The following is a 24899-nucleotide window of genomic DNA, read 5'->3' on the forward strand; positions in this document are numbered from 1 at the left end:
TGAAAACTAAGCTAATTTTCTTAGAGGTGGAAAAAAAACAACACACAATGTAATTCACACTTTATTAAACAAAAACAAACGTATCACACTAGAATATTTTAAATAGTAAACATTCTAAACATTTTTTTGCAGAATAATAGAAAGAACGGCAATGTGCAGTAAGTCTAACATTGTTCCACTGCTATATAATATAATATACGCACAATCTTTTTTTTTTATTATAGTCTAAACATTTATTTATTACTTTATGTATTTGCAATATCAACGCAATATTCAAAATATATCAAAGATATGCATTTTTTTAAACATTAATGTAGTGAAAATAGCCCCATCTACCATTATTGCACATGAAATCACTTTGTTATAGTTACGAAAGGAAATTCGGAAGAAGCGGTTTTTTTTGATGGGTTAAAGAATTTTTGCTATAATTGACTTATTTGGTCTGAATAGCTAAGAAAATTCCATGCAAAGAGAGGAAAAATTATTAATTAGTTAAGTAAGCGGATATAAAATATTGAGCAAACAACTACAGGTGTGTCTATCACACATACTACTTACTATTTAAAAATAAGTTAATATGTCAGAAAGATATGGTTCAGGTCAGAATTGTTAGTGATAAAATGGCTACAACATTGACAATAAGTAAGAGCGCGTGCGTCTAAAGGCTAAAATACAATAAGTCGTGTTGTGATCCACTTAAGCAAAAAGCGCTTTGCAGCTATCAGAGTACAAAGTAGATATTTCAGTTTTCAGCTACATTTAGGTTTCTAATACTACAAATATAAATATCTTCAAGCTCTTAAACGTTTGAAAAATAAGCATTTTTACCCTGAAAATTAGTTGCCAAAAGATTTTATATACAAGGAGGCTCATAAGTTTTTATTTAGAATATTATTGTTTGTTCATTTTTTTTTTGGCAACTGAATTGTACAAATTGTATATATTATATTTTGTTTGACAAGTGGGTCACAAAAAACGTCAATGCTGTTTAATTGGATTTTATATAAATAGTAGACAATAATTTCAAAATAATCTACGATATTTTCTAATATAATAAGACCCTGTATTCGAAAGGCTTTAAATGATATTTCTTTATGATTGTGATTTATTTCTTTTAATCGTGGGAATCATCAGGGCATCATCACTTATATATTTACAAGTCATATTTTCAAGGTATCATTGCAAAAATATTTATTATGATCAGTCCATGTTTATAATAACACGAGATTTGTTTTTAACACTCTACCATTAATAAACAAAGTAGGTATAATACAACAATATTCGGATGCAAGTCCCTTTTGAATTTATTATAACCACGAATTTCGACGACATATTTTGTTGTTTACAGTTCCAATAGTATCATCTGCAATTGCATTTCAATTAATATTGCGCCTACAAACAAGCTAGTCTAGTTTGTTTAGTTGCACAACACGACGTCTCTATATAGAACTAGCTGAAAAACTCACTAATTTTGCTGTTTTTGTTGTATACAGTGTAATTCAAGTTTGATCCTCACTTTGAAAACTAAGAAAAGTTCAGTCATCCAGACGTCATTTTAAAAGTTTTAATTTCAATTTTAACGTTACAGCAAAACGGACAATGACCACCTTGACAGGTTTAAATCCAATATCTCTTACAGTTTCCCAGTACCCAATGGTGAGGGTCAAATTTGTATTACCCTGTATATTGTCGAAATGTACCAACTTTGGTCTCTATAATTTTATGACTATATGTGAGTATTTTAAAGGAGAATAATATATGTGCGGGTTCTGAGATATCTATATAAGTGCCATATATCAAGTACACATGTAAGTTTTAAATATTAAAGGATTGTCCCTAATTATAGTCGAAGTCGAAGGAATAAACTGCTCGGTTTATTCCGAAAGTAGCCTACATTGACAAATTTAAAGCTGGGCGCAACGTCTCGATTTGCACGAGACCGAGCCATAATCTTAAAATACTTTTCGCTAAAAGGAAAATTCTAAAACGTTTTTCTTTGGTCCGCTAACATATTACGAAACTAAATATATTATTAATGTCTTTTATTCATGGCGCGAGATTGGGTAAAATTTTGAGCTAGAAATGACTAGACGACCATTAATTTGCTTGTACTTCTTCCTTAAAGCTGTATCTAGAATTTTATAAGCGGTTAGTTTTCATTAGCTGTGTTTATCTATGTTTTCAGTTAAGTTGAGGTATTTGGTTTATCTATTCATAATAATACAAGTTCAAGGGGGTAAACCGGCATTGTATGTAATGTGGTGGACAAAAGATAAACATGGGCTATCCTATACAGGGTGGTCCAGTTTTAAATGTCAATAATTCACCAATCGATCGCCCATCAAATAATAAGTTGACATGCATTATGTCAGACCGTTGGACTGTCAGACCGTTGGACCAATTTTGAAACAAGTAATTATGAAATGAGTACTCTGTGATGAGAATGACATTCTTCAAAATTGTTTAAACGCATCGATATAGGGGGATAGTCTTTATTTTCTACGCTCATTGGATATTATTCAAAATTGACAAAAATGTCTACTTGGGTTATTGTATTTTTTACTTTTAAATGGCTCAAAAGGATTCAAATCTGGTCATCTGTGCGGTTTACGAGTTAATTTTTGACACTGAAAATAGTCAAAAAACAGGATAATTGAACTAATGTTTACTGGCGTTCAATTTTTTAGACTATTAATCAAATACTGGTAACAGTTCGAATTGTCGAACGCTTAATTCTAAAAATTAGCGTTCCAAGACTAATATCGTAGCATTTAATGCCAAAATTGTTTAATTTCATCAATGAAGAGTCTGAAACTTAACTTTTACTATAAAAAATAGTTTAAAACGTTCGATTTTTCAGTCTTAAAGCACAGTGAAGCGTCTAGAAGTCAATTTAATACTGACAAAGCGTGAAATGGCATGTTTAAGCCTATGGAAAAAGTAAAAATAGTTTTTTTAGTCTGCTATGTCAAAAATTTGATGAAAATAACCCTAAAACTCGATTTTCCAAGCTGAAAGCAGTTTTAAAGCCCTAAAAATAGTCCAGAGTTCCAAGAAAATGAAAAGCAAAGCAAAAAAACTTGAAAAGTTAGTCAATTTTCAAGAATCTAATCTCAATATCCTGTATTTAAGGCTGTTTTCAAGACTAAAATATTGAAATGTATTTTCAAATTATGAAAACTTACTTCAAATGCAAATTGTAAGCTTTTGATCACTTTTAATTGGTTTACAGTCACTTTTTGGTGTCCAAGTCAATTTTCAAGCTTGAAACGTGTGAATTTGTAGTCAAAAATTCTAGATGAAATAGTTTTTCATGGCTACGATTCAATTTTTACTACTAAAGTTTTTCAATTTATCTGAAAACTATAACGACTGACTACAATGACAGTTTTTAAGCCTCTCAAGTCAATTGTCAAGGCTAAAGTCTTTCAATTTGTCTGAAAACTGTGAAGACTGATTACAAAGACAATTTTTAAGCTTCTTAAGTCAATTTTTTCTCTGTTTTCAAGACAATTCTTAAGTTGGGTTGGTTTACGTTGTTTGAACGTAATAATTATCTCGTAAACAAAGTTTCAAATCAGAATTTTATAAGAGATACTTATTTTGTCAAATTGAACAAGAACAGTTTCGACAAACGTCATTAACATCACATAATGAGTATTAATTTCTTATGTATTTGTTCTAAATTTGATTAAAATCCAGCGGTCTGACAGTTATGACAAGACCGATTTTTTAAACTGAACTTTTATAGACTATATTTTTCTTGAGAAGCATTTTTTTGGTGAATTATGGACATTTAAAACTGAATTATAAGACAGTTAAACCAAATACCTTCTTCTTAACCAGTCTCTGAACTACTTCAACTACTATTTACCTTCAGCAGTTCTAAAGACCCGAAATGGCTATTATTCATTAGTGTGGTGGTGTTTACTACAAGTTTTGAAGTGACGTGAGCATTTAGTAAGTCTTGAAAAGGAAGGATATAACAATACCATTTACAATTTTGGATATTATATGTACAACTGTGTTTGGTGTAAGGAAGAATTAGTAATTTGGCACATATTTTTTTACATGAGAGCAACTACTAATTAGTAACAAAATACTTTATCCACAGCCCAATATTGAAAACGAAAAAATGCAAAAATCTTAGCTGTATGTTTTTTACCCAAATGACTTGGTGGGCTCCGTTAAATCACGAAATTGCCCAAATCACTCCACACCTCTTAATAATCTATCATCATCTTGTAATAATTATCATTGTAAAATTTTCTAAACGAGTAACAAAAATGTAACAAAAAACCGTTAATAAGTGTCTTTAAAACCGAACCTAATAACAATCCCGCCCGATTAATAATCACGCGCAACTACGTATACAATTCAATAAATATAATAATGCTCTACAAAAAACTACAACTACATAAATATCTTGTATATATAAAAATCGAAACGGAAATTCTTTGGCTTTGTTCCCAGTACCAATTTTACTTCCGGCAAGTATATTGTCTAAATATTGAATCTTTTAAGACTGGTCTACATTTGGCAACAGCGACACAGTCTTCTTGAGCAAACTTACGTTTAGAATTTGTCAACTACAGTGTTGTATGTTAAATGCGATATGTTAGAATAACCTTCGATATGTGTGTGTGTGTGTAATATGGTGGTAACTACACGTATTTGATGTAGACCAGCCTTCATTAACTTTGGTGACACTCTATGTGTGTTTTTTTATGTAAGTACTAAACGTCTTTTAAATTGTAATTTCTACGAACCGTCAGTAGAATGTTGTTGGATGCCGTCGCGTCTGACGCATATGTGATTGGTACTTTCGTCTTAGTGGATTGGTGCCTTCACAATGTGGTGCGGTGTCAAATAGTGGTACCCTGGCATACCTGGCAACGTCGCAGTTTCCATGGATATCCTACGGAAATATCTTGTCAATTAAATTGCCTTACATATCAAGTTCAGCCACAAAATTGTTTTTTATAATAATTTTATTTTAAAATAACTATAGTACAGGGGCTTCAAATTACAGTGGCTCTTGGTTTTATTAACTAAACGGTTGATAAACTTTGTTTTAAAAAGGAGTCCAAAGTTTCGGAAAATTTCCACAAAAAATCAAGTTTTTGTTTCTCGAAGCATCTCGTTTAATTGTTTGGTCAATGAAGCCGAAAGCCACTCTTATTTGGACACCCTGTACAGAGTGTTAACACTAGCATAGAAACTTATATCATCAAACACTTTCTTTTTTGTGACTGAAGCTTAATTTTGATTAGTAGAACATTTGAAAATATCATTTAAAAAATAGGTCGCGATCGGGAAAGAGAAAATGGACGGAAAGCTTACCAGGACAGTACTCTTCTCCGGATCCGGACAGGTGGTTGGTCTGTTAGCAGGCAGGCATTAGGATGTATTTGTGGCATTATATTTTGGTTGGTGCTTTGGACACGCAACACTTTCACACTTTTTGGTTTGATTGGTGATGGAATAAACAATGTTTATAGGGGACTGTATAGGTTTTAAAAACAACACACAATTAGGCACAATTTTCTTGAGGTGTCGTCTGGGATATGGGTTAAGCCTAGTAAAGAATTGCACTACCTAAAAAAAATAAATTAAGCAAACCGCCGTCAGTAGTACAGCAAAAAAAAAAACAAAAGTAGATTTACACTTTAAAACACAAACTTATAAATTATCACTTAATTTACCAAATGAACGAACCCGTAATCAAACTAAGATTTACCTGTTACAGGAAATTTTTAAAATCTCACCTTGCTATTGCAATAAAAGTTTCATTTGTCTATTTTAGAGGACAAATGAAACTTTTATCCCACCATAAAAGCTGACTTAAACACTCGATAAGGAAAACTACCTTTCATGTATTGAAATAAAATGACACCATTTTCTATATTATTATATTAATAATATGAAATTTATACTATTTTGTAGCTAGATACGATAAAAAGTTGAAACGTAGTCTACTGATAATAAATGAGTAGATACAATTGCGGGCTCAAATCTATGTATACTTAAATAAAAAACTAAATCTACCAAATATATCCTTAATATAACAACTTGTATAGAAGCAATTCCTAAAGGCAGTCAATCGACCTTCTACCACTTGCGTGTCTATTTTAAATAATCCAAACACACTCCAGCTTCAAATTGTATGTTATAATAAACTACCATCGTAGAAAAATGTTTAAAAAATAAATAGAAAAATTGAAAAATATATAAAGCCTCGCCCAATTAAAGACACTGATACTATTGAAAAAATATACTGCTTAACAATTATCATTATGTTTTACACAAGTTTGAGCAGCATATACTGATATTGTCTCATACAGAAAAAAGTGCAATTATTTCAACTGTACGTTTGGTGTGATAAATAATAGCAAATTGTTATTAGTGCTGTAAAACTACGATAAACTGATTAATGTGGCTTTGTACCCTGTACTCATACTTAGTATCTAAGTGCTTCTGTAAGTGACGTTTAAACCTTGGTTTTTTTATGTACACAAGTAGTTAAACTCTTATTTAAGTGAAACTTTTATCAGTTGAATCAATATTATTATCAATTATTATAATCTATTAAGTAAGTAAAACATTTCAGAGAATTGCCACTTGCAGATAATGATCAGAACTTAACAACAGGTTTAAAACACCGAATAATTTTTCGTTTTGCTGACATAATATTGATTTAACTTTTTGAGTGGTATCGAACATAAACTCAATAAAAGTAACGCCAAAAAAGCCGCAAATCATTTCATGTCATAATGGAAGCCAGTTAAAGCGGATGGAAAACATCATTGACTTTATATTAATATTGGAAACTCATCATCAGTCTGAAATTTATCTTTGGTTGTCTTCTGTACTTTAACGGCTTGTCGTAGTAGTAGTCAATTCGCCAGATGATTTAAATCTTAACTGTACTGTTTGATAACTTAAAAAACAACTGTCTAACTCGACTGTCAACTGGTACTTTCAGCAGCAACATCAGTTATATAATTAACTTAAATATCGAAAACTAGAAACAATCCTACCCTAAAATGGCCCCAATGCGTCGTAATTATTACCCAAAATATACCAACGATCAAAATCTACCCCCCACTATTGCTGGTGGGTTAATTTTGTGTAACAAAATGACACCTAAAAGCGCTCGCCACTATCAAAAATATAAAGTCAATGACGTCCATCGTCGCCGACTTGGCTTCTCTAATACGGATTATACTTATTCCTCTCGTTCTTCAGCTTGTGACCTTCGTTCGAGCGTCCGTACGACGAAGACGACTTGTGCGACCTGTGCACTCCGGTGGTCTGCACGGGGGCTGCGGCTGAGCCCGTTTGAGCGCCCAAAAGCTCCGTCAGACCGCCCAGGGCGCTAAGGCTGCTTAAAGCGTTTAGCGCGCCCGGTTTGGTCAATAATTGCGCGAGCGGAATGGCACTGGCTAATGAGGATGTGGCGGCGTTCGTGGATGTGGAATTGGAGCTGCTGGCGTTGGGAGAGCCTTGGGATTCTAAGTTGGCCTTTTGGAGCTCGACGCTGTGGGGATACAAACGGGCATTAGGGTCCGCGGTAGGTGGGGATTGGGAAGTTTTGTGGTATCGATATCAGTTTTCCCTCACACAATTCGGGATAGTTTTTTTTTTAACAAATCTATTCAATTATCGACTTAAGAATTAAAGAAGTGCTTGTTCTGTGTTAGTCTATTTATAAAGAATCATGTTAGGTTTTAAAATAAGCTAAAAGCCTATAAAAATGCATAAAGTTACTAATTAATTGTCAAAATTAAATTAATGCATTTATTGCGGTATTATTTCAGACGCAATAAACTAATAAAAGAATTATCTACTATTAATAATTCGTGGAAAGCTTAAAATGTTCTTTATCAACACGTAATTTATTAATTAATCCACAAAACTGACTATAATGAAACATCTTTCAAAAGGACCTGGTTCAAACTGTAAGGAAATATCATATTTGTACGGATCAAATGAGGTTTGAAGTCAATTTGGAATATCATCAACTCAATAAGTAGGAAAAAACAACACGAATATGCTGCATATCAACGCGGTTTAGGATAACACTCTCAAATCTCACTCACGCGCATGGACGTTTTAGGAATTGTAAAGTCTATACTGAAATATCTGTTTTTTCACTGAAAGGTTTTTATTATAAGCCTACACTTAAAAAAAAACAGACATTTCATGCAAGGAATCGCAGAAAAAAGGGCTTAAATGAGTATAAATTATAAAGCGGCACTTACCTCATGTTGATCAAATACTGGGCGAGCGCCACAGCATCGGGAGCGCCGGTAATTGTGATGGTCCTGTCCGAAGAGCCGCTCTCCCGGTCGTCGCAATTTGAGATGCGAATCATGGCACCGGAAATCTGCCTGATTTCGGCAATTTTGGTGCCCCCTTTGCCGATGACACAACCGATCAATTCGTTCGGCACCGTCATTTCGGTGGTTTGTTGATTGGTATTCTGCTGGGTGCGGGTATTCGAACTGCGTAACTGGGAACCAGCCAAAGCGGCTAGAGCTAAAAAATAAAATTATTATTTTCAAAAATTGATTTTTGTGTGATTCTACATATGCAATATTTGCATAAATATTACAGCACAGTGGGTGGGTTTGTGATTGGTCAAAAAAAAAACACAGCAAGCTGAAACCGTGCTGTGATTTATACAAATACTGCAGATGTGCATGAATTTATGATTAACGTTTGGTGGAGTCAATTGGATAAATCAAAAATCTGACCAAACGTCAAATTGCGTCACCGTGACGTCATATTTGCTCCACCCGATCTGTACATATAATTTTTGTTGTTTACTATGATGGCCACGATTCGTAAACTTATCAACTTTCTATGTAACAGCTAATTCGCGTAATACTAATAAATTGGTTTAGATAATTTTTGATATAAATATCTGATCTAAGTGCAAAACGGATGCACTTTCCAGTAAACTACTCACTCATATAATTCTTTCAATCATGACAGATCGAACTGGGTAAGTACAGGGTAATGTCAATTATTGTTTATTTGCAGTTAATTGCTAGGTGCCACAGTGTTTTTTTTTTATAATAATGGTAAAATAAGTGTTTTAGTATGGAAGGACTACTTTATGGCACAAGCAAGACTGGCAGAGAAAAGAAGCAAAGATCCTGTATGCAAGGTTGGAGCAACTATTGTTACTGATAGTAACGTGATTGTTGGTACGGGATATAATTGCATGCCACAAGGCAAAGACTCGGACTTTACGTGGGATAAAAATAATTACAATTTTTTGAAAGATAAAGGCTCATTTGGTAGGTATATTATCAAATTTTTAAACATTAAACCATTGTCGCCTAAAAATAAACTTTCTTTTCAGTGTGCCATGCAGAACTTAATGCTATAGTTAACGCCAAGTGTGCAAAGGTCACTGGTTGCACAATGTACGTTACACGGATTCCTTGCGACCAATGTGCTAAATTAATTGTCCAGTCGGGCATAAAAAAAGTTTACTATATAACCAACGCAAAGTATGATGTAAAAGATGATGCAAAAATATCAAAAGAAATTTTTGGAAGATGCGAAGTCCCATTAATGTAAGTAAAAACAGAAAACCGTTCGTGAGAGTTTACTTACTTTTGTTATCATTCGGTAAATGATTATGTATACATATTATGTAGGAAAAGTACATTTAAAATGATTTTGTTTTCAGACCGTGGAAATCCAAAAAGCACGTGGTTAATATTCAGCTTCAAGAGGTGGGAACACAGACAGAGTGAAAATATTATTAAAAACTTGTAGCGTCAATAAATAGTTTTATTTAACCGATACAAAATAACCTCAATAACCTTACCTGCAGGATTTAATCCACCGGTGTTAGCAGGAGCCAAACCACCCAAACCTAAAGCGGCTAAACCAGCCAACGGATTTTTGGTCAGAGTGGCAACCTGAAAGAAAATTTTCAAACATTAGATGCAACTAATTAAACTAAAACTAACAGTTCAACCTCTGGAAACTTGTCTTGATTAGTTAGAAAAAAACATTAATAACATCACTAAAATGACTAACATAATAAATAAGCCTCCTGTAAACCGCAACTTCCAGCTGCCAGAAGTAAGTTAAATGGCCACCCACCAGAATTGAGTCACAATTATTGAATAATTGAAATACGAAAATCCATGCAACTTGAAAATGTATCCAAAACATGGTAGTAAAGTACAATAGTGTATGTAATTAATTACAAAAAAAATCATACTAATTTAGTTTATTAAAATATATGAACTGGTTTAAAAACTGCTTGTAAATTTATCTTAAGCATGCACTACACTGATTGTATTTGTTTGAAGAATATGTCATGGTCTGGATCACTATTATATGCTGCATTCTGTGATTGAACCACTCCTTATGAATTAAAGACAAGGTTGATTTACTTTCTGTAGTAGGATTTTCATCGTTGAAAGATTTTGATGGGGTCATTTGTATGGTAAAATATCTTAACAACTAAGACAAATCTTGACGTTGACACTGCTAACTAACAAAAATCAGCATGCTACACAACTCTTTGACCACTGAAGTCTAACATGCCATTTTCTTTATAGAATGTCACAGAATGTGATAATTACAGTAACAAAAGCTTATTGAACTACAAAGCGAATTACCTTACGCTAACAATCAACCAAGTCCTAACATCACAACAATCTTGCAGGTTCCTAATGAGAGAAAGACACAGAGATGGAGGGGGTTGTAGTAAATGCGAGATAAGATGGGGGGGAGGGCGGCATACCACAAAGGTGACATATTTTGTAAAGCAGAGATGGCGTAACTAGCTTAATGTTGATTCTCAATTCTCACTCAGAGTTTTAAGAGTTAAAATTGAAAAACGCCATGTACACTTTTGAAAATATACGAAAAACATGAGATCACGCACAAAAAGGTTGCGGGGCGACTGTGGGGTGGGGGGTGGGGGTCACCAGATACGTCAAAACTTACGTCTGGCAGCAGGTGCTGAGGCGGGAGGGCCCCGTGAGCCGGCAACGGTCCATTCTTCAGCTCGAAGATTTGTGTTGGATGCGGTTGAGGGGCGACGGCGGCCAATGCGGGCCCGCCCAGCATCGGATGATGTGGAGGGCCGTGATGGGATGTGAGGAGGGGAGAAATGATCGGGGTACTTACATCAGCGTGCGCGGGCACGGCGTAATTGCCTTGTATTGTGTACGCCTGTCCGCCGGCTAGGATCACGGGACCGCCGACTTGAGGTTTGGGGCGGTAAGGAATGGTGGCTCCTTTAGGGGGGGACTGCAAATTCAAATATAAACATATTAATACTGTAAATTAATATCAATACAAATATTAATATCATTAAGTAACATTCACATAAACTTCATGGCTATTGCAATTGTAAGGTATATGTACTGCTAAAGGTTAGGTACATTATAAACTAATGTATTGTTCACACTTGTATAGTGAGGAATTAATAACTTAGTAGTGTAAAACTCATCTAACTTTTACTCCTAAATTTTGCCACTTTAATACAAGCAACCAATGAGGAGAGCCATTTCAGATGTTGGACTCATACATATTTTTGTTGTCAACTAACTGTGCACTTGTCATTAACAGTACAAATGCACTTCATGTTACTTTAATTAAGTCCATTGCACTTTCAGCCAATAATTAGATTTTAGTATTTCAGTGACGTCACTCTAATTTACTTTAATTTTTCGTATATAAAACTTTTATTTTCAATGATATCCAAACCTCTTATTTATGTTTCAATTTCAAGATTTACAAATTTACATGTTCCTGTTAATTATTGGTGATCAGTGTAGCCTTGATACAACAATTGGCTAATTTCGTGGTAACGCTAAAAGCGTCAATCAATCATTGAAATGATGGTTACATGAAGGTACTTTATTATGTGCGTATTGTAAGAGTTTCCGCAGGCGTTGGTATTGACAGATACCACTTTCATTGACCTTTGACGCAGGTTTCTTTACAATATAGTTTTGAACACCTAAGACACCTTTCAGTAATTAATTGTTATGTATTATGACAAAAAAATTACCTCGAGCATAACGTTACAGATGTGAAAAATACATTGCGTGATGGCCTCCCCAGTACCGGAAATGGTGACGGCCCTTTCGGTGGAGTTTGGCAGCATTTCGCTGGCAACTTGAATCGAGGCACCTGTTACTTCTCTGATTTCTTTGATCTTCGATCCGCCCTTGCCGATCAATGAACCGCACTGACTGGCCGGCACTATCAGCCGAAGGGTGATCGGTGGCCGAGGCACGCCACTGTTTGAATTGTCCTGGAACTGGGACGAACACCACTGCGTGCGTGGAGAACGAGGGTTTAACAACACTGAGATGCATGGATCGGTATAATCAAAGACTACCAGGAAGTTCACGTTCGTATGATAAAGTGTTCTCTTCCTAGTAGTCTAGTATCGCTAACAGCTAAGTTGGTGCAGATTATTAATTAAAATTTTAGTGCATTACGGTGAACATTGATGGAAAAGTGCAAAACATTTGCTCACCTCTTCAAATTTCTCGGATATGAGAGTGAAAGCCTTGAATATGGAACTGGGTGGTCCAGTGACTGTGACAATTCTTTCTGGGCAGGAACCGTCAGATATATTAATTTTTGCTCCGGACTAAAAATATAATAGTCATAACAAGTTAGCTCTAAAACTTTCGTTTTACTAAACTCACTTCTTCTCTGAACCTTTTTACTATTTCACCTTTTTTGCCTATGATACTGCCAACTTCCTGAAAAAATAAGTACATTAATAACCATAGAAGGCTTGATCATCCTTTATTTTCATAACAGATTCTTGATCATCATAGATATGATCTCTATATTAGATAAATAGTAACATTGCAAGAAATAATTCGTAATTTGCAAGGTTGAAATCAACAACACAGTAAGACAGTCATAGTTTGCGCCGCATATTTTCACAACACATCATTGCATATCTTGGCAATGGATACAGACTGACCCAGACCAGTCTGTTTGTTCAAGCTGTTGGCTAGCCCACAACACTATCAATCTATAATTAAAATATTTTTAATTGGCACATCTTAAAAGTAAACTGTTTTTTCTTTTTTGAAGTGGCAATTGGCAAAGTAACGGAAGTCTCATGTGTTCGAAATATGCTAATTTATTAGCCTCTAATTTATTCTACAACTATAGTGTAAACGTTTTATTAACTTTGTGTTTTCTTGTCTAAATTTAGTTTTTGACAATGTCAAACTAATCCGTGTCCGTCAAGTCTGAATAAGGGACGATTATCGTAATTACAAATGGTAAATAAATAATTAGGTCCCACTTAGTCCAATAAAGGGAACTGTCCTTTTTTTGACAGGATGACGTGGGTGAGAGCCTAAGTAAATATTAATTGCTAGAATGCTCAATTGTTTTCGGCCTGGATCGTTATAAATTTCCACTGGAAGTTGCTTCCCAGTTTAACATTATAAATTAGAACGGCGTGACGTTTATAAAAGTTTTCCACCTCTCAAATAACATCATGATGTTCTATTTACTGTAGATTTTAAAAAAAATTACCTTCTGAAAAGACTCAGCCAGATAAAATGTCGCTTTTGAAAACATTTCTCTTCATTTTACCGGAGCTTAGATAAAATATGAATCAAAACTTAAAACTTCCATTGGGAAAATTATTACGAAACTTAACAGGAAAGACAGGGAAAATATGAAATTCTAACTTGTTTCTGGAAAATATAGGGCTTCTTTAATACGTAAATCCTATTACGGGGACGACGTATGGCTTTTGAGTATTTGAACAGATCCAAAATGAACATAAATTAAAAATTAGTCACTGTATTGGTAGATTTGAGTTGTTTTGTTAACAAATCACGTGTAGTCGATTGATTAAACAACAAAAGAGATGGTAATCATTATTTTTTTATTGAAACCTCTAACGCTCATCCTTGACATTTAATACAGGTGTATTTGCAAATAAATCGAGTGATTAGCGTTAAATGAAAAACTATAGGATTCATACTGAATGCAGCAATAAATAACTTTAATTACCCACTTTTAAATTAACACAAAAAGACTGGTTGCTGTGTAATGAAGTTGTATAAGACAGAAAGAGAGATGGTGTAACTTTAGGAAAATTAATTAATATTTTACTACAAGTATTCCCTGGGCCCACAAAACCAACTAATTACTTCATAGAAAAACATCCTTTATTGCAAACCGTCTGCATAAATTTATTTGAGTATTTTAATTTACCAGATTGCAAGAGAGTTCATTGTGCAACAAGTAATTAAATCAAGATGTGCTTTTGATAATACTCTCAAGAAAAGATCTTGAAGCTGCAATTAACAAGCCTTACTAGAATTGAATTGAATTATCTGATTGATAAACAAGCTTGACTTTCCCATGTATGTAGTTTTAATGTTCATTTCCTTTCAGTAATATTTTTAATTCGCCAAATGGTCAGAACGGGAGGCTATCGATCCCTTCAGGCTCTCAAAAGGAACATCTCGACAACTCTGACTGATTTCAAAAAGACGACAATAAGATGAGTGCTATTGCCACAGCAATTTACTAATAGAAGATGGATATTAATTTCAACTTGGTAGAAAATCACTAGACTGCGGATATTTTTTAGAATAAGGTTTGAGTCTTGTAGAAGATTTATTACTTCTGTTATTAAATAAATTAAAACCCATCACGTGGAAAAACAAATATAGAAATAACTCTCTAACAACTGTACGTCGAATCAAATTATGGATATATGAAAAATGTCCCACGTGTTTGAAAAGTTTGCGAGAGCACACACAGGATCGAATATAAACATTCCAGGGAATAGAAAACTTTGAATGTCGCCGCCCTGTGGCAATTAACCAACCGTCCAACTAAATAAATCAAATTAACTGGAAGGAAAAACTTTCAGTTATGCAAAAATGATGCATATGAGATTTACTGAAAGCCATGTGAGAGGAATACCTGCTGGAGAGATATTAATTTAGCTGGCGCAGCACAATTCTATATGGCCTCCATTCCGATCGGAATTTAGGACTTATGAACCCTAAATTAAAAAAAAAAACTTAACCACAGCCACATACCTTTCCTTGCATAATCAGTCTGATAGTTAATGTGACGTTTGGATCATCATGAATATGTGTCTTGCGTTCCAAATCCATGGTTATTTGGCTAGGAGGTTTCAGGGTGGTGAAAGAGTGCAGTGTACTTTGTTCTGCAAAAAAAAATTAAGTCAATCACAAAACAAAAAAGGTCTAAATAGGACTTAAGTTTTACGTCAAAATTTAAGGCAACAACTTTGAAAGTAAACCTCTACTATAAAATTGTCTAAAGAGTTGTGTAAGGATAAACTTTGTACTCGTTTTGGTTCGACTGACATAGAAGACGACTTTGCCTTAAATTGGATGAGGCTTTCCAATTTTTCTATTACGCCCGACACTTCTTAGATTGCCGTCTCAAATCTTCTGAAAAGTACATCGCCCAAATAATTTCAAAAAAAGGCAAACCCATTAAATGGGAATCTTTTATAACATGTTTTCATTGTGTAAATCTACTGCAGTTTTCAGTAAATTTGTAGTGGAGTATTAAACAAATTACTGGTGTTGGTGCCTAATAAATGTAATCAATTTAAAATGTCCTGTGATAAAATATTGTATGGCAAAAGTGTACAATGCACTATTCATTGCAACTTCAAATTTGTTTGCTTGACCACAACAAAGACTTGATTGAAAATGTAATAAATGGTTACTACTAGATCCTTGAAGATATTTACATACCATAATGTGTATGATTCCCTGAACTAAGATTTTATGCTAGGAATAACAACTGGAACACCCAACTGTGGAATGTACCAGTAATTGACCACCTAACCAAAATTTTCGTGATATGTAAAGTGAAAATTTTGAATGATCTTGGATGCTATTTTCAATACACCCTGTAGAACTGAAGAAAGAATAGGTACTAAATTATAAATAATCTTGTTTTTTGGAACTTTACTTAATTGCTGGTCATTTACTTATGGCTCTATTCGTTTTCAAGTTCCATGAAGTGAGCAGAGCGTTTTTGACGTCACAATGACGTAATTTGACAGTTGGTCCGATTATGTTTTTGCCAAATTACGTCATCGTGACGTCAAAAACGCTTTTCTCACTCCATGGAGCTTGAAAATTAATGCGGCATATATTAACACATACAGTTTTAGTGACACTGACACATGCCAGTTAGATATTTTAACATGAACACACTTTTTGTTACAGACTGAGATTAACAATTTATCTAAAATGAGCTAGTTCTTGTAAATCCAAGTAGAAACTGTTTTTAGTGACCAGACACAACAAACATCAAGAAACCATATCAAAGCTGGATTTAAATTGAGAAAAATAGGTTTTAAACAAGCTTTTACTTAGTAATAATGTATCTACATGGAAATTATGTTTATATAAACAAATGGGTCTTTACTTAAAATTGTGCAACTAGCACAAGCTTTGGAGTTGTGTATTAAGGTACACAATGTTGCAATCTGTTTGAAAAATTTCGTGAAAATCTCCATGCATTTTAAATTTACTAAAAATAAAGTCATGAGAAGCTGGGAAAGGGCAATAAACTTTTGCCTTGCAGACTGTCATTAAATGAAACCAGAGCAGGTCAAGTTTGTCTGTAATTGCTTATTTTGATTCTGTACACTTCCTGTCTAAGTTTTTAACACTGTTTTAGTTTACTACGGTTTTTTTTAAGCTGGAATGGAGCAAACAAAACACAAAATAGAAATTTCCAAGGAATATCACAAAAAAAACTCCCAAGCCAAACTAGCACATAACCAAGCATTTTGGATCGGCATCAAATCGTCCCCACCGACCGTTTTCAGCCTAGCAAAGGCAAAACTACAACTAACTAACTTACGGATAAAGTTAAATGTATATAAAAACTTACAACAAAATAATTTTTCTTTGGTAAAAACTACAAAAGTATTTTGTTAAGTGAACTCGGAGACGCGACCCTACCAATCACACGTGCTTCAGACGACAATGTTGCCAACGCTACGCATGAGCTCTAAATGCGGAATTTTGACAGACGGTCGGTGCCATGATGCCAGACTGTCTTATATCTGAATAACAATGCTGTTACAGATGGAACAAAATACCTTGACTGAAAACTAGTTAAGGTTCAAATAACATTTAAGTAGTTTCAAAAAAAATTCAGTAAACCTGTGAGTCTTGTGACCACTACGTGACGCAAATTAATGTGGTTTTACTGAAAAACATCAAGAACAAAGTGCAAAGTTTGGCAATGCAGTAAAGCCAAAGCGCATGGCGGTAATGACAATCGAGAATTCGAGGCTGAATTGTTGCCGGATACAAAACAATAGTCCGGGAGCTTCTACCAATTTTATCAACTAGAAGTGTCCGGTGTTTATTGTTTATAAGTCGTATATGACAAATCAGGCTTAAAAAATAATGAAATGGATGTTGATAGTCGTCGGAACTAAGAGTGAGAGAGAGCACACATGAAAAACTTATGTTCCCGATAAAGATAACAAGACATTTGAGTTTTAAAGTAATAAGCTGGAAACGTTTCAATGTCAGGGCAGGTCAGTGTAATAGTTTTAGTTTTATTTTGAATTGTGCGATATAAATAAACAGCTTACTGTACTAAACTTGTAATATGCAATGAACTAGGAAGTGAAGGAAAAAAAATTGTAAACAGAAAGCTGGAAGTTTGACGTCGTTTCGACAGATGTCAGATGGCTGATTTCATCACGGTAAAATTAGGAATTATACAATATAACTAATCTGCCCGTTTTTGTGTTAATTGGGGCTTAAAATAATTGTGATTTGTTAATTTACTTTAATCTTTCTTGCGGGGCTAAAAAGCTGGCTTTGGTTAAAACGTCACGTGAAGCTTTCTTATGCGGAAGTAAATAGGTCACGTGATTTTACTACTTTGTGGCTTCGAAACGAATGGAATTGAAACGACACGAAACACGAGTCGAATCCTCCTTGTTGATTGATTAAAAACTCAATTCTAATATAAAAATACCTGAACGAAACTGAAGAGTTTCCGATCCACTTTGGACGTTGTATACCTGGAAAAAAAAACAGAAAAACTGTTACGCGGTATTTTTATTTACTCCGTTTTTTTTTCTAGCTGAAATGAGAGTGAACATTCTGAAATCATATTTTTAGAGGTCCTAATTAAATTTCTTGAATTCCGTCTGAAAAATTCGTTTTATTACATAAACAAGTCTAACTGCCATTCCACAATAGTAATTCGAAGAAAAGTGAATTGGGAATATTAGTCCGGTATGAATCCCATGCAGATTCCTTTGAAACTGTATACTATTTAATTACGTGCACTAGTTTAATTAGCTTTTGAAATATTTTACCATTAGCCAGATAATTTGGTTTTCCAGTTTGTGTCGGTTAAGCCATTAATTATAATACCGCAACAGTAGGCAGTACGCTGAAAAACCATTCTAGTTTGGTTAATCTGGCTGACCCCCTAAAATGGAAACAATACTAATGCATTTTTAAAACCTAATATAAGGGGTGACTAACCCTTCTTTATCCTTTGTTTTTTGTTTTTTTTTTTTTTAGATGGTGGATCAGTTATTTATGGCATAAATGCGAAATTACTGACTGGAATTTTATCTGACTATACCATGTATGCTAATAACCTTATAATAAAAATTCTAAACCAACAAAAACAATCGATAAGCTGCTTTTTAATTAAACCGTTTTATTATATTAAGTTCGACAATAAACTTTCAATTTTTTTTTTCGGAGGCGCTCTATAATATTATGCTTCAAAGCAATTTTCTAGCCAAGCCGAATTCATTAAATGGTATTTGCATGAGAAAAGCCCCGGAAAAAGTGAGGGAAAATGAGACCGTGTATGCGGTTAAACATCCTCGCGCAAACGGATAATATGCAAATACTTATTAAATTACATTTAATTAAAACGGATTTTAAACCATTATTAGGGCGAGCTGAAACTTTTAAAATTATGCATGAATCGAGTAGAATATGTTTTTTGATGATAACTCAATTTGGGGCCATTAAATTTCGTAATAAGTTAATGGATTTCGGCTATAGATATAGAGGGGAGGGTAATACGATATACATAATAGAATACACACATTGTATGGTCATAAACAGAAAGTGATACTTTTTCCTCAGTAACAGCAACTTTCTTCCATTTATTACCTTCCCAGGTGGTAATTACTAATCACCACACTTACTTTTACGTCCCCCTTTTACACCAATGGCGCTCCGCCTAATTTAATTACGCCGTTTCGGAGCAGATTTCCCGGACACTTAATATGCCCCGTAAAATGTTCCTTACGACAAAAAGACCTTAGAAACCCAGGTGAATTATAGCAGAAATTTAATTTCGACGGTTTAATATATTATTAATAAAGAAAATATGACGTGCTTCCCTTTACCGACCTTCGTTTGCGGTCCGAAGGCCTTTTTTACATTCCTTCTATGATTTATTTAGCCAACAGAGGGTAAAAGGCGGACTATATTTGATTTATAAAATGATTTGAAACGTTGCGATGTGATTGGTTCCAATTTTGTTTTGAGATTAACACAAAATCTATAAATTAACATTTCAAGAAGCTATGCTTATGCAATTGTGCTTATGTTGTGTTTTGTAAATCCATAAATCCAGCTTAAATCACAGCCCTGTTGGTAGTTTGTGATTGGTCAAGAAAATGTCAATTTATGAGAATGCTCTCTGTAAATACTGTAAATAAAATTAGTCGTAAATTTATTATTTATTAGTTTTTCCGTCCACTGTGTATTAACAGCCTTTTTTAATGGACGATAACGAATGCAAAATCGTTCATTAATGAGTCCCATTAATGCATAATTTTTCAATTGTTTTACTTTAATGATCAAAAGTAACGATATTTAACAGTTAGTCATGTGATAATCAGAGTCATTTCTTTACGGCTAGCACGTGGCAGACTACTTAATGTCATAGTGACAACAACAATGACAACTAGTAATTAGTCGTTTTCTTTCGGATCTAAACGCGATATGATCCAAAAATCACGTGGCCTGCGTATAAATTGGTAATCCTGAGGTCACGCGATTTTTTAGAAAAAAATAAAGTGGCTCCCTCCGGCGGCGGATTCTATCGAAATACCTTTTAATCAAATGTCAAAATTTGTGTCTTCATAGCCTGCTATTTCTATGAACAGGATTGATGACGGATCGTGATCAGCTGTGTATGTTGTATGGCCCCTTGGGGCTTTCACTCTGAATCCGTAAAACTAAACCAAAAAATGTCTATAGAGTGGCATATTTGCTTGGTAGAAATCGCAGGTTACCTTTTAAGTTTTTTTTTTCCAGTAAGGGCAGTCAAATCCCAGCCTACTTGATATTTTTCGCGTTTTGCCTGTACTAGCTCTGTCCTTTTTTAACGTTTGAATGTCAATGGTACAACCTGACAATTAGATTTTTTCAAACTTTTTAGGATAATAATCGTTTAACGTTATATTAATTGGCGATTAATAATCTCAATTAATTGAAATCAAGTTATGGTATGATGTGTAATTTTGAACGTGGCTTTCTGACTGATCTAAAATTGAATTTTTGACCGATTCACATTTTGACCAATCCGAATTCGGTTTCCATTAAACGCTCATGTAAATACACAAATTACAAGAAAATAATCGAACTTACATAAAAAATCCAGTTATTGTCCACATTGCAGTTTTTCATTATCAAAAATTCAAAACGTTATGTACGTAAAATACCATAAACAAACACAACTGTCAAGTTTCAAGAAACCGCCGAGTACTGTCAGCTGTCAGTAACGTCAAATCGGCATAATTGCTATTTCAATGAATTCACTGTATCTTGGATATGCTATTCATGTTTATCAATTTCGAACATTGAGTTTTGACAATATTTTAATGTAGAAGTTTAAAAAAATAATTTTTTCAAAACACACTATTAAATGTGTTGGTTGAAACAACGTTTGGGAGGGTAAAAAAAAAACTAATCAGAATAACAATAAATAAAATTACACTAACATTGCTACGGTTTTTGTTATTAAACTTGTCATCTATATTTAATAAATATTAACCAAAAATTGTGGTCGAATAATAAAGCCAATGTTACCGAGTTCCATTTCGAAAATAATGTAATCACAATATTGATCTTGGGACAAAAGCACCGATCAGACATACTGAAAATAAATGACAATATTAATTGAAATATTTTTATGAAAATGCCCCGGCGCTAATCTACGCCCCATTGTTTTCGAATAAAACCTCCCCAACAAAATCCGTTCGTATTTTACGTCTAATATAGGTCGAATTGATGATTATTGGAATTGACATTTTAAATCCGTATATGCACAATTTAGTTACAGAAACAACAAAATGTGATAAAATTCTGTTAATACAATAGTAAAATCAATACCTCTTTGGAATCGATAGGCTGTTATTTTGCGTAAACTAACAAATTAATTACAGCACACAAATTTCCGCCAATTAGCCGGGTAATCACGATATAAATACCCCGAATTGTTTGCCATGCACCGATAGAGTTAACTATGCATAAGTAAACTTGACGCGTATATTATTGTTGTTTAGTAAAATATGCTCAAAACAATTGAATACAAAAGGTTCCGACAATTCCTCATCTTTAGACGTTTATTGGACAGAAGATGTGTTTATTTAGGAGCTGTTAGAGTTGAGAGCTGTAACTCAGACATTCAATTACTCTAAAAGCATTGCTTAGACCCTATAATTTACCGGTTATTTGAAATATTAGTATGATGATTAAAGTAGTGCAGTCACAAGATAACAAAATGTGTGTCGTATTCGATCAAATTATGTATGACAAAATTCATAAATCATTATGTCAGTAATAATTGCTTGGTACTAGCTGATTAATGAATCCGCGTAATTGATTATTTCCCTAGAGAGGCGAATTAACTGCATTTTCTTCATCATCAAGGTTTAAGTGTTTCCAAAGTAGCCGTATGATTGATAATACTAAAGGTAATCAGAGATGATGATTGTTTCAACACTAAACAGAGAGAAACGTCACAGGAACAATTTAGTCAAAAACAAAGTAAACCTCTCGACCGAATCATGAATATTCATTTGGTTCCTCTTTTGGACGTATTTACTAAATTCGGCGGATTGAGTTACATAAAATATGAATTAACCTAAACAAGATGAGTTTTGTGAGATTTAAATTATTGGTTGAAACAGACTAGAAAAGCAAAATCTGCACTGTAAGTTTTGAAAAACAAACTAGCAAAATAGGTTTTCCAACGGTATATACGGTTTTGCTCATATACTATAGCTTCTGCAGAGTGTATATTTAAATTTTCCAAGAATTTATTTAAATGATCAAAATCCTCTAGAGCCATTTTGAATTTATCAGAAACCTTTAAATAGCACTAAAAAGTGGCAGAAGCTTCTACAAGTGTCTTAAACATCCACAGAGTTGTTTTAATTTGACAGAGGATTCTAGGACTGGTTTGAATGTGCCAAAGACCTCTAAATGCTACTGAAAACTTTTAGAGCCCTCTACAACTGTCTTAAATTTTTTGAGAATAATTTTATATTGCCAGAGGCCTCCAGGGCCATTTTGAAAGTGCCAAGGACCTCTAAATGCCACTGACAACCTTCTAAAAAGGGTTAAAAGCTTCTACAAGTGTAGTAAACATTCGCAGAGTTGTTTTAAATTGTCAGAACCCTCTAGGACCGGTTTGAATGTGCCAAAGACCTCTGAATGCTACTAAAACAACTCTACAACTGTCTTAAATTTTTCCAGAACTATTTTATATTGCCAGAGGCTTCCAGGACCATTTTAAAAGTGCCAGAGACCTCTAAATGCTTCTGACAACCTTCTGAAAAGTGCTAGAAGTTCTGCAAATGCCTTAAACATTCTATCATTTGGAATGTTAGAGATTAGTATTGACGGTATGACAGGAGAGGTGCTGGAATTGTTAGGTCAAAATAATGGTTAACTGTTGAAAAATACAGTTAATTTTGAACTTATGGAATGACAAGTATTTTAGGTAATTAACTGTACAACAAAATGACCGTATTTTCTACTTTGTTTTAATTGAAAGTCTCTTGACTGTAGCAAAACAACTACAAAGTTAAAAAAAATCGTGACAGAGATTTGTCAGGCATTGATTTCCACAGTGGCGCAACTCGATTCATCTCGGGTAAGGAAACTTTTTTTACAAGGAAAATTCCTACAAACTCTCTCCATTGTTTCACTCGAGGGTTTTCAGCATCAGCCGGAAATTTTTCGCACAGCTTGCGTTTCGCTGTTTCATTCCAATTAAGTGGCCATAGAGCCGGTGGGTTTTGAGCACAACTTCTTCTTTTTTGCATTTTGCCTCAAAAAAATAATTGAGTTTACCCAATGGATGGCCAAATATTGGCCTGTAATATTCCAAGATAAATATTTTTCACGTTTAAAACTGCTTTTTCAAAGACAATATTGTCGAGATTCGAACTAAATAACCCAGAGTGCTGAATAGACTTCCTGTTTGAGAGTGTAATGGGTTAACAGGCAACTGTAATTGATGAGATTAGTTAATACAGCCCTTCGTACCTGGCCCTTAATCGCCCAGGTTAAACAAATTTACATCAACTTGTACCAAAAAAAAACTTGTTTAGGAAATAAAATTATGTTCCAGTCAAATTTACGTCGTTTGCCAGATTGCTTGGGCGAATCTGGCTCAAATAGCAAGGACAGGCTTTTAACGAAAAGGGTGATGGCTTTTAGTTTGCAACCGTCGCACTTTAAGGGCCTCTGTCAATGGATGTTTCCTTTAAATGATGAAAAATGTACCCTTTTTCCTAGTCGGTCTTAATTACGACCTTAAGTCGTTATTATAATTTGATTTTAAGAACTCCACAGTCGAAAAGGGTATAATTTTTAATAATCGAGGAAGTTGAGTTTTTCTTCACATGTGCAGTATTTACATAAATCAGAGCTACAAATGTAGACTGTGGGTATCAGAAAACAGAACTTATTTTTTATAAAGGTTTGAAAAGAATAAAACCCTCAAACAGATAATAATTTCTTGGAGGAGGACGGCCACAATAATGTAAAAGTCACAAGCGACCTCACGTACGCTCTTGGCGTAAATCTTGTTGTTGCGAGCAAGCAATATTTTATTTTCAGCTCACTTTTAAGAATTCCTTATCGTTAGACCATAAAATATTATTTTCCAGATAAAGTAGCATAGGATAAGGGCGACTTTTCAAATTTTCCGAAGCGTAACGCATCGTAATACGGTTCCGTTGAATTAAGTTCAAAATATGATAATTAACGGACAGCAAATAGGAGAATTCAAGTTTCAAGCAAAATAGTAATCTGTGCTTGAGTTACTGAAATGTAAAATTACTGAACGAGCTTTCGACTCGCGTAGTGGAAATATCCTGACAGAAAAGCTCTCTTCTTTATCTTGTAGCCTTCCAATGTGGATAAAAATGGATTTTGAGGATGCTTAAATATGTAGGTCAGATTTATTGTTACTATGCATAGCGAATTGGAAACTAAAACATGTCGGTCAAAGATAAAGTTACACTAAAGTCACAAACAAATGATAACTCTAAATGTGTTTGTGACCAATCATAACCTATAATCATCAGTTTTTAAATTCAATAGAAACGGTCAATCTTCAGTCCTCTAAATCAGAGCGTTTTCGAGATACTTAACACTCGCTAATGCCTGTTTCCACGACACTTTAAGTCGATTTTAACTATAATTTAAGCTAAGTTGAAGTTTGAATGTGACAGATCAGGTGCAAAATCAATCTAAACTAAACTTATCTAAGCTGTTCTTAAACTCGACTTGTACCAATGTTGGGAAAACGGACATAACACCGCCAGACAGTGCAACTTA

At 34.0% G+C, this 24899-nt stretch overlaps 2 protein-coding genes across 9 annotated transcripts in view; one reads left to right on the plus strand and one right to left on the minus strand.

Moving 5' to 3' along the window:
* Positions 1-48: 48 nt before the first annotated feature.
* The window catches only part of mub (poly(rC)-binding protein mub), a 57981-nt gene continuing 33130 nt past the window's right edge, over positions 49-24899 (minus strand). The window contains exons 1-11 of one of the 8 annotated variants that reach the window (XM_081982555.1): positions 16462-16782; positions 15087-15217; positions 12705-12761; positions 12530-12646; positions 12056-12322; positions 10984-11289; positions 9848-9941; positions 8265-8541; positions 5769-7540; positions 5344-5598; positions 49-4918 (exon numbers count right to left, since the gene is read on the minus strand). In XM_081982555.1, the coding sequence (XP_081838681.1) occupies positions 7213-7540; positions 8265-8541; positions 9848-9941; positions 10984-11289; positions 12056-12322; positions 12530-12646; positions 12705-12761; positions 15087-15217; positions 16462-16582 (1698 nt within the window). In that variant the 5' untranslated portion in view covers positions 16583-16782 and the 3' untranslated portion in view covers positions 49-4918; positions 5344-5598; positions 5769-7212. Of the gene's footprint in view, positions 4919-5343; positions 7541-8264; positions 8542-9847; positions 9942-10983; positions 11290-12055; positions 12323-12529; positions 12647-12704; positions 12762-15086; positions 15218-16461; positions 16789-16820; positions 16843-16932; positions 17092-18039; positions 18086-24899 lie in introns of those variants that run through there. The other 7 variants (XM_081982560.1, XM_081982558.1, XM_081982557.1 and 4 more) reach the window with 7 other exon arrangements.
* Positions 8851-9805, plus strand: LOC145731026 (deoxycytidylate deaminase-like). Its single transcript, XM_081982594.1, has 4 exons — positions 8851-9010; positions 9100-9308; positions 9374-9590; positions 9707-9805. Exons 1-4 carry the CDS (start codon positions 8994-8996, stop codon positions 9771-9773), a joined length of 510 nt encoding a protein of 169 aa, XP_081838720.1. The 5' UTR covers positions 8851-8993; the 3' UTR covers positions 9774-9805.

The sequence above is a fragment of the Ips typographus genome, linkage group LG6 (assembly GCF_016097725.1).
Source record: "Ips typographus isolate SLU linkage group LG6, UJ_Ityp_2.0, whole genome shotgun sequence".
NCBI classification, from domain to species: domain Eukaryota; kingdom Metazoa; phylum Arthropoda; class Insecta; order Coleoptera; family Curculionidae; genus Ips; species Ips typographus.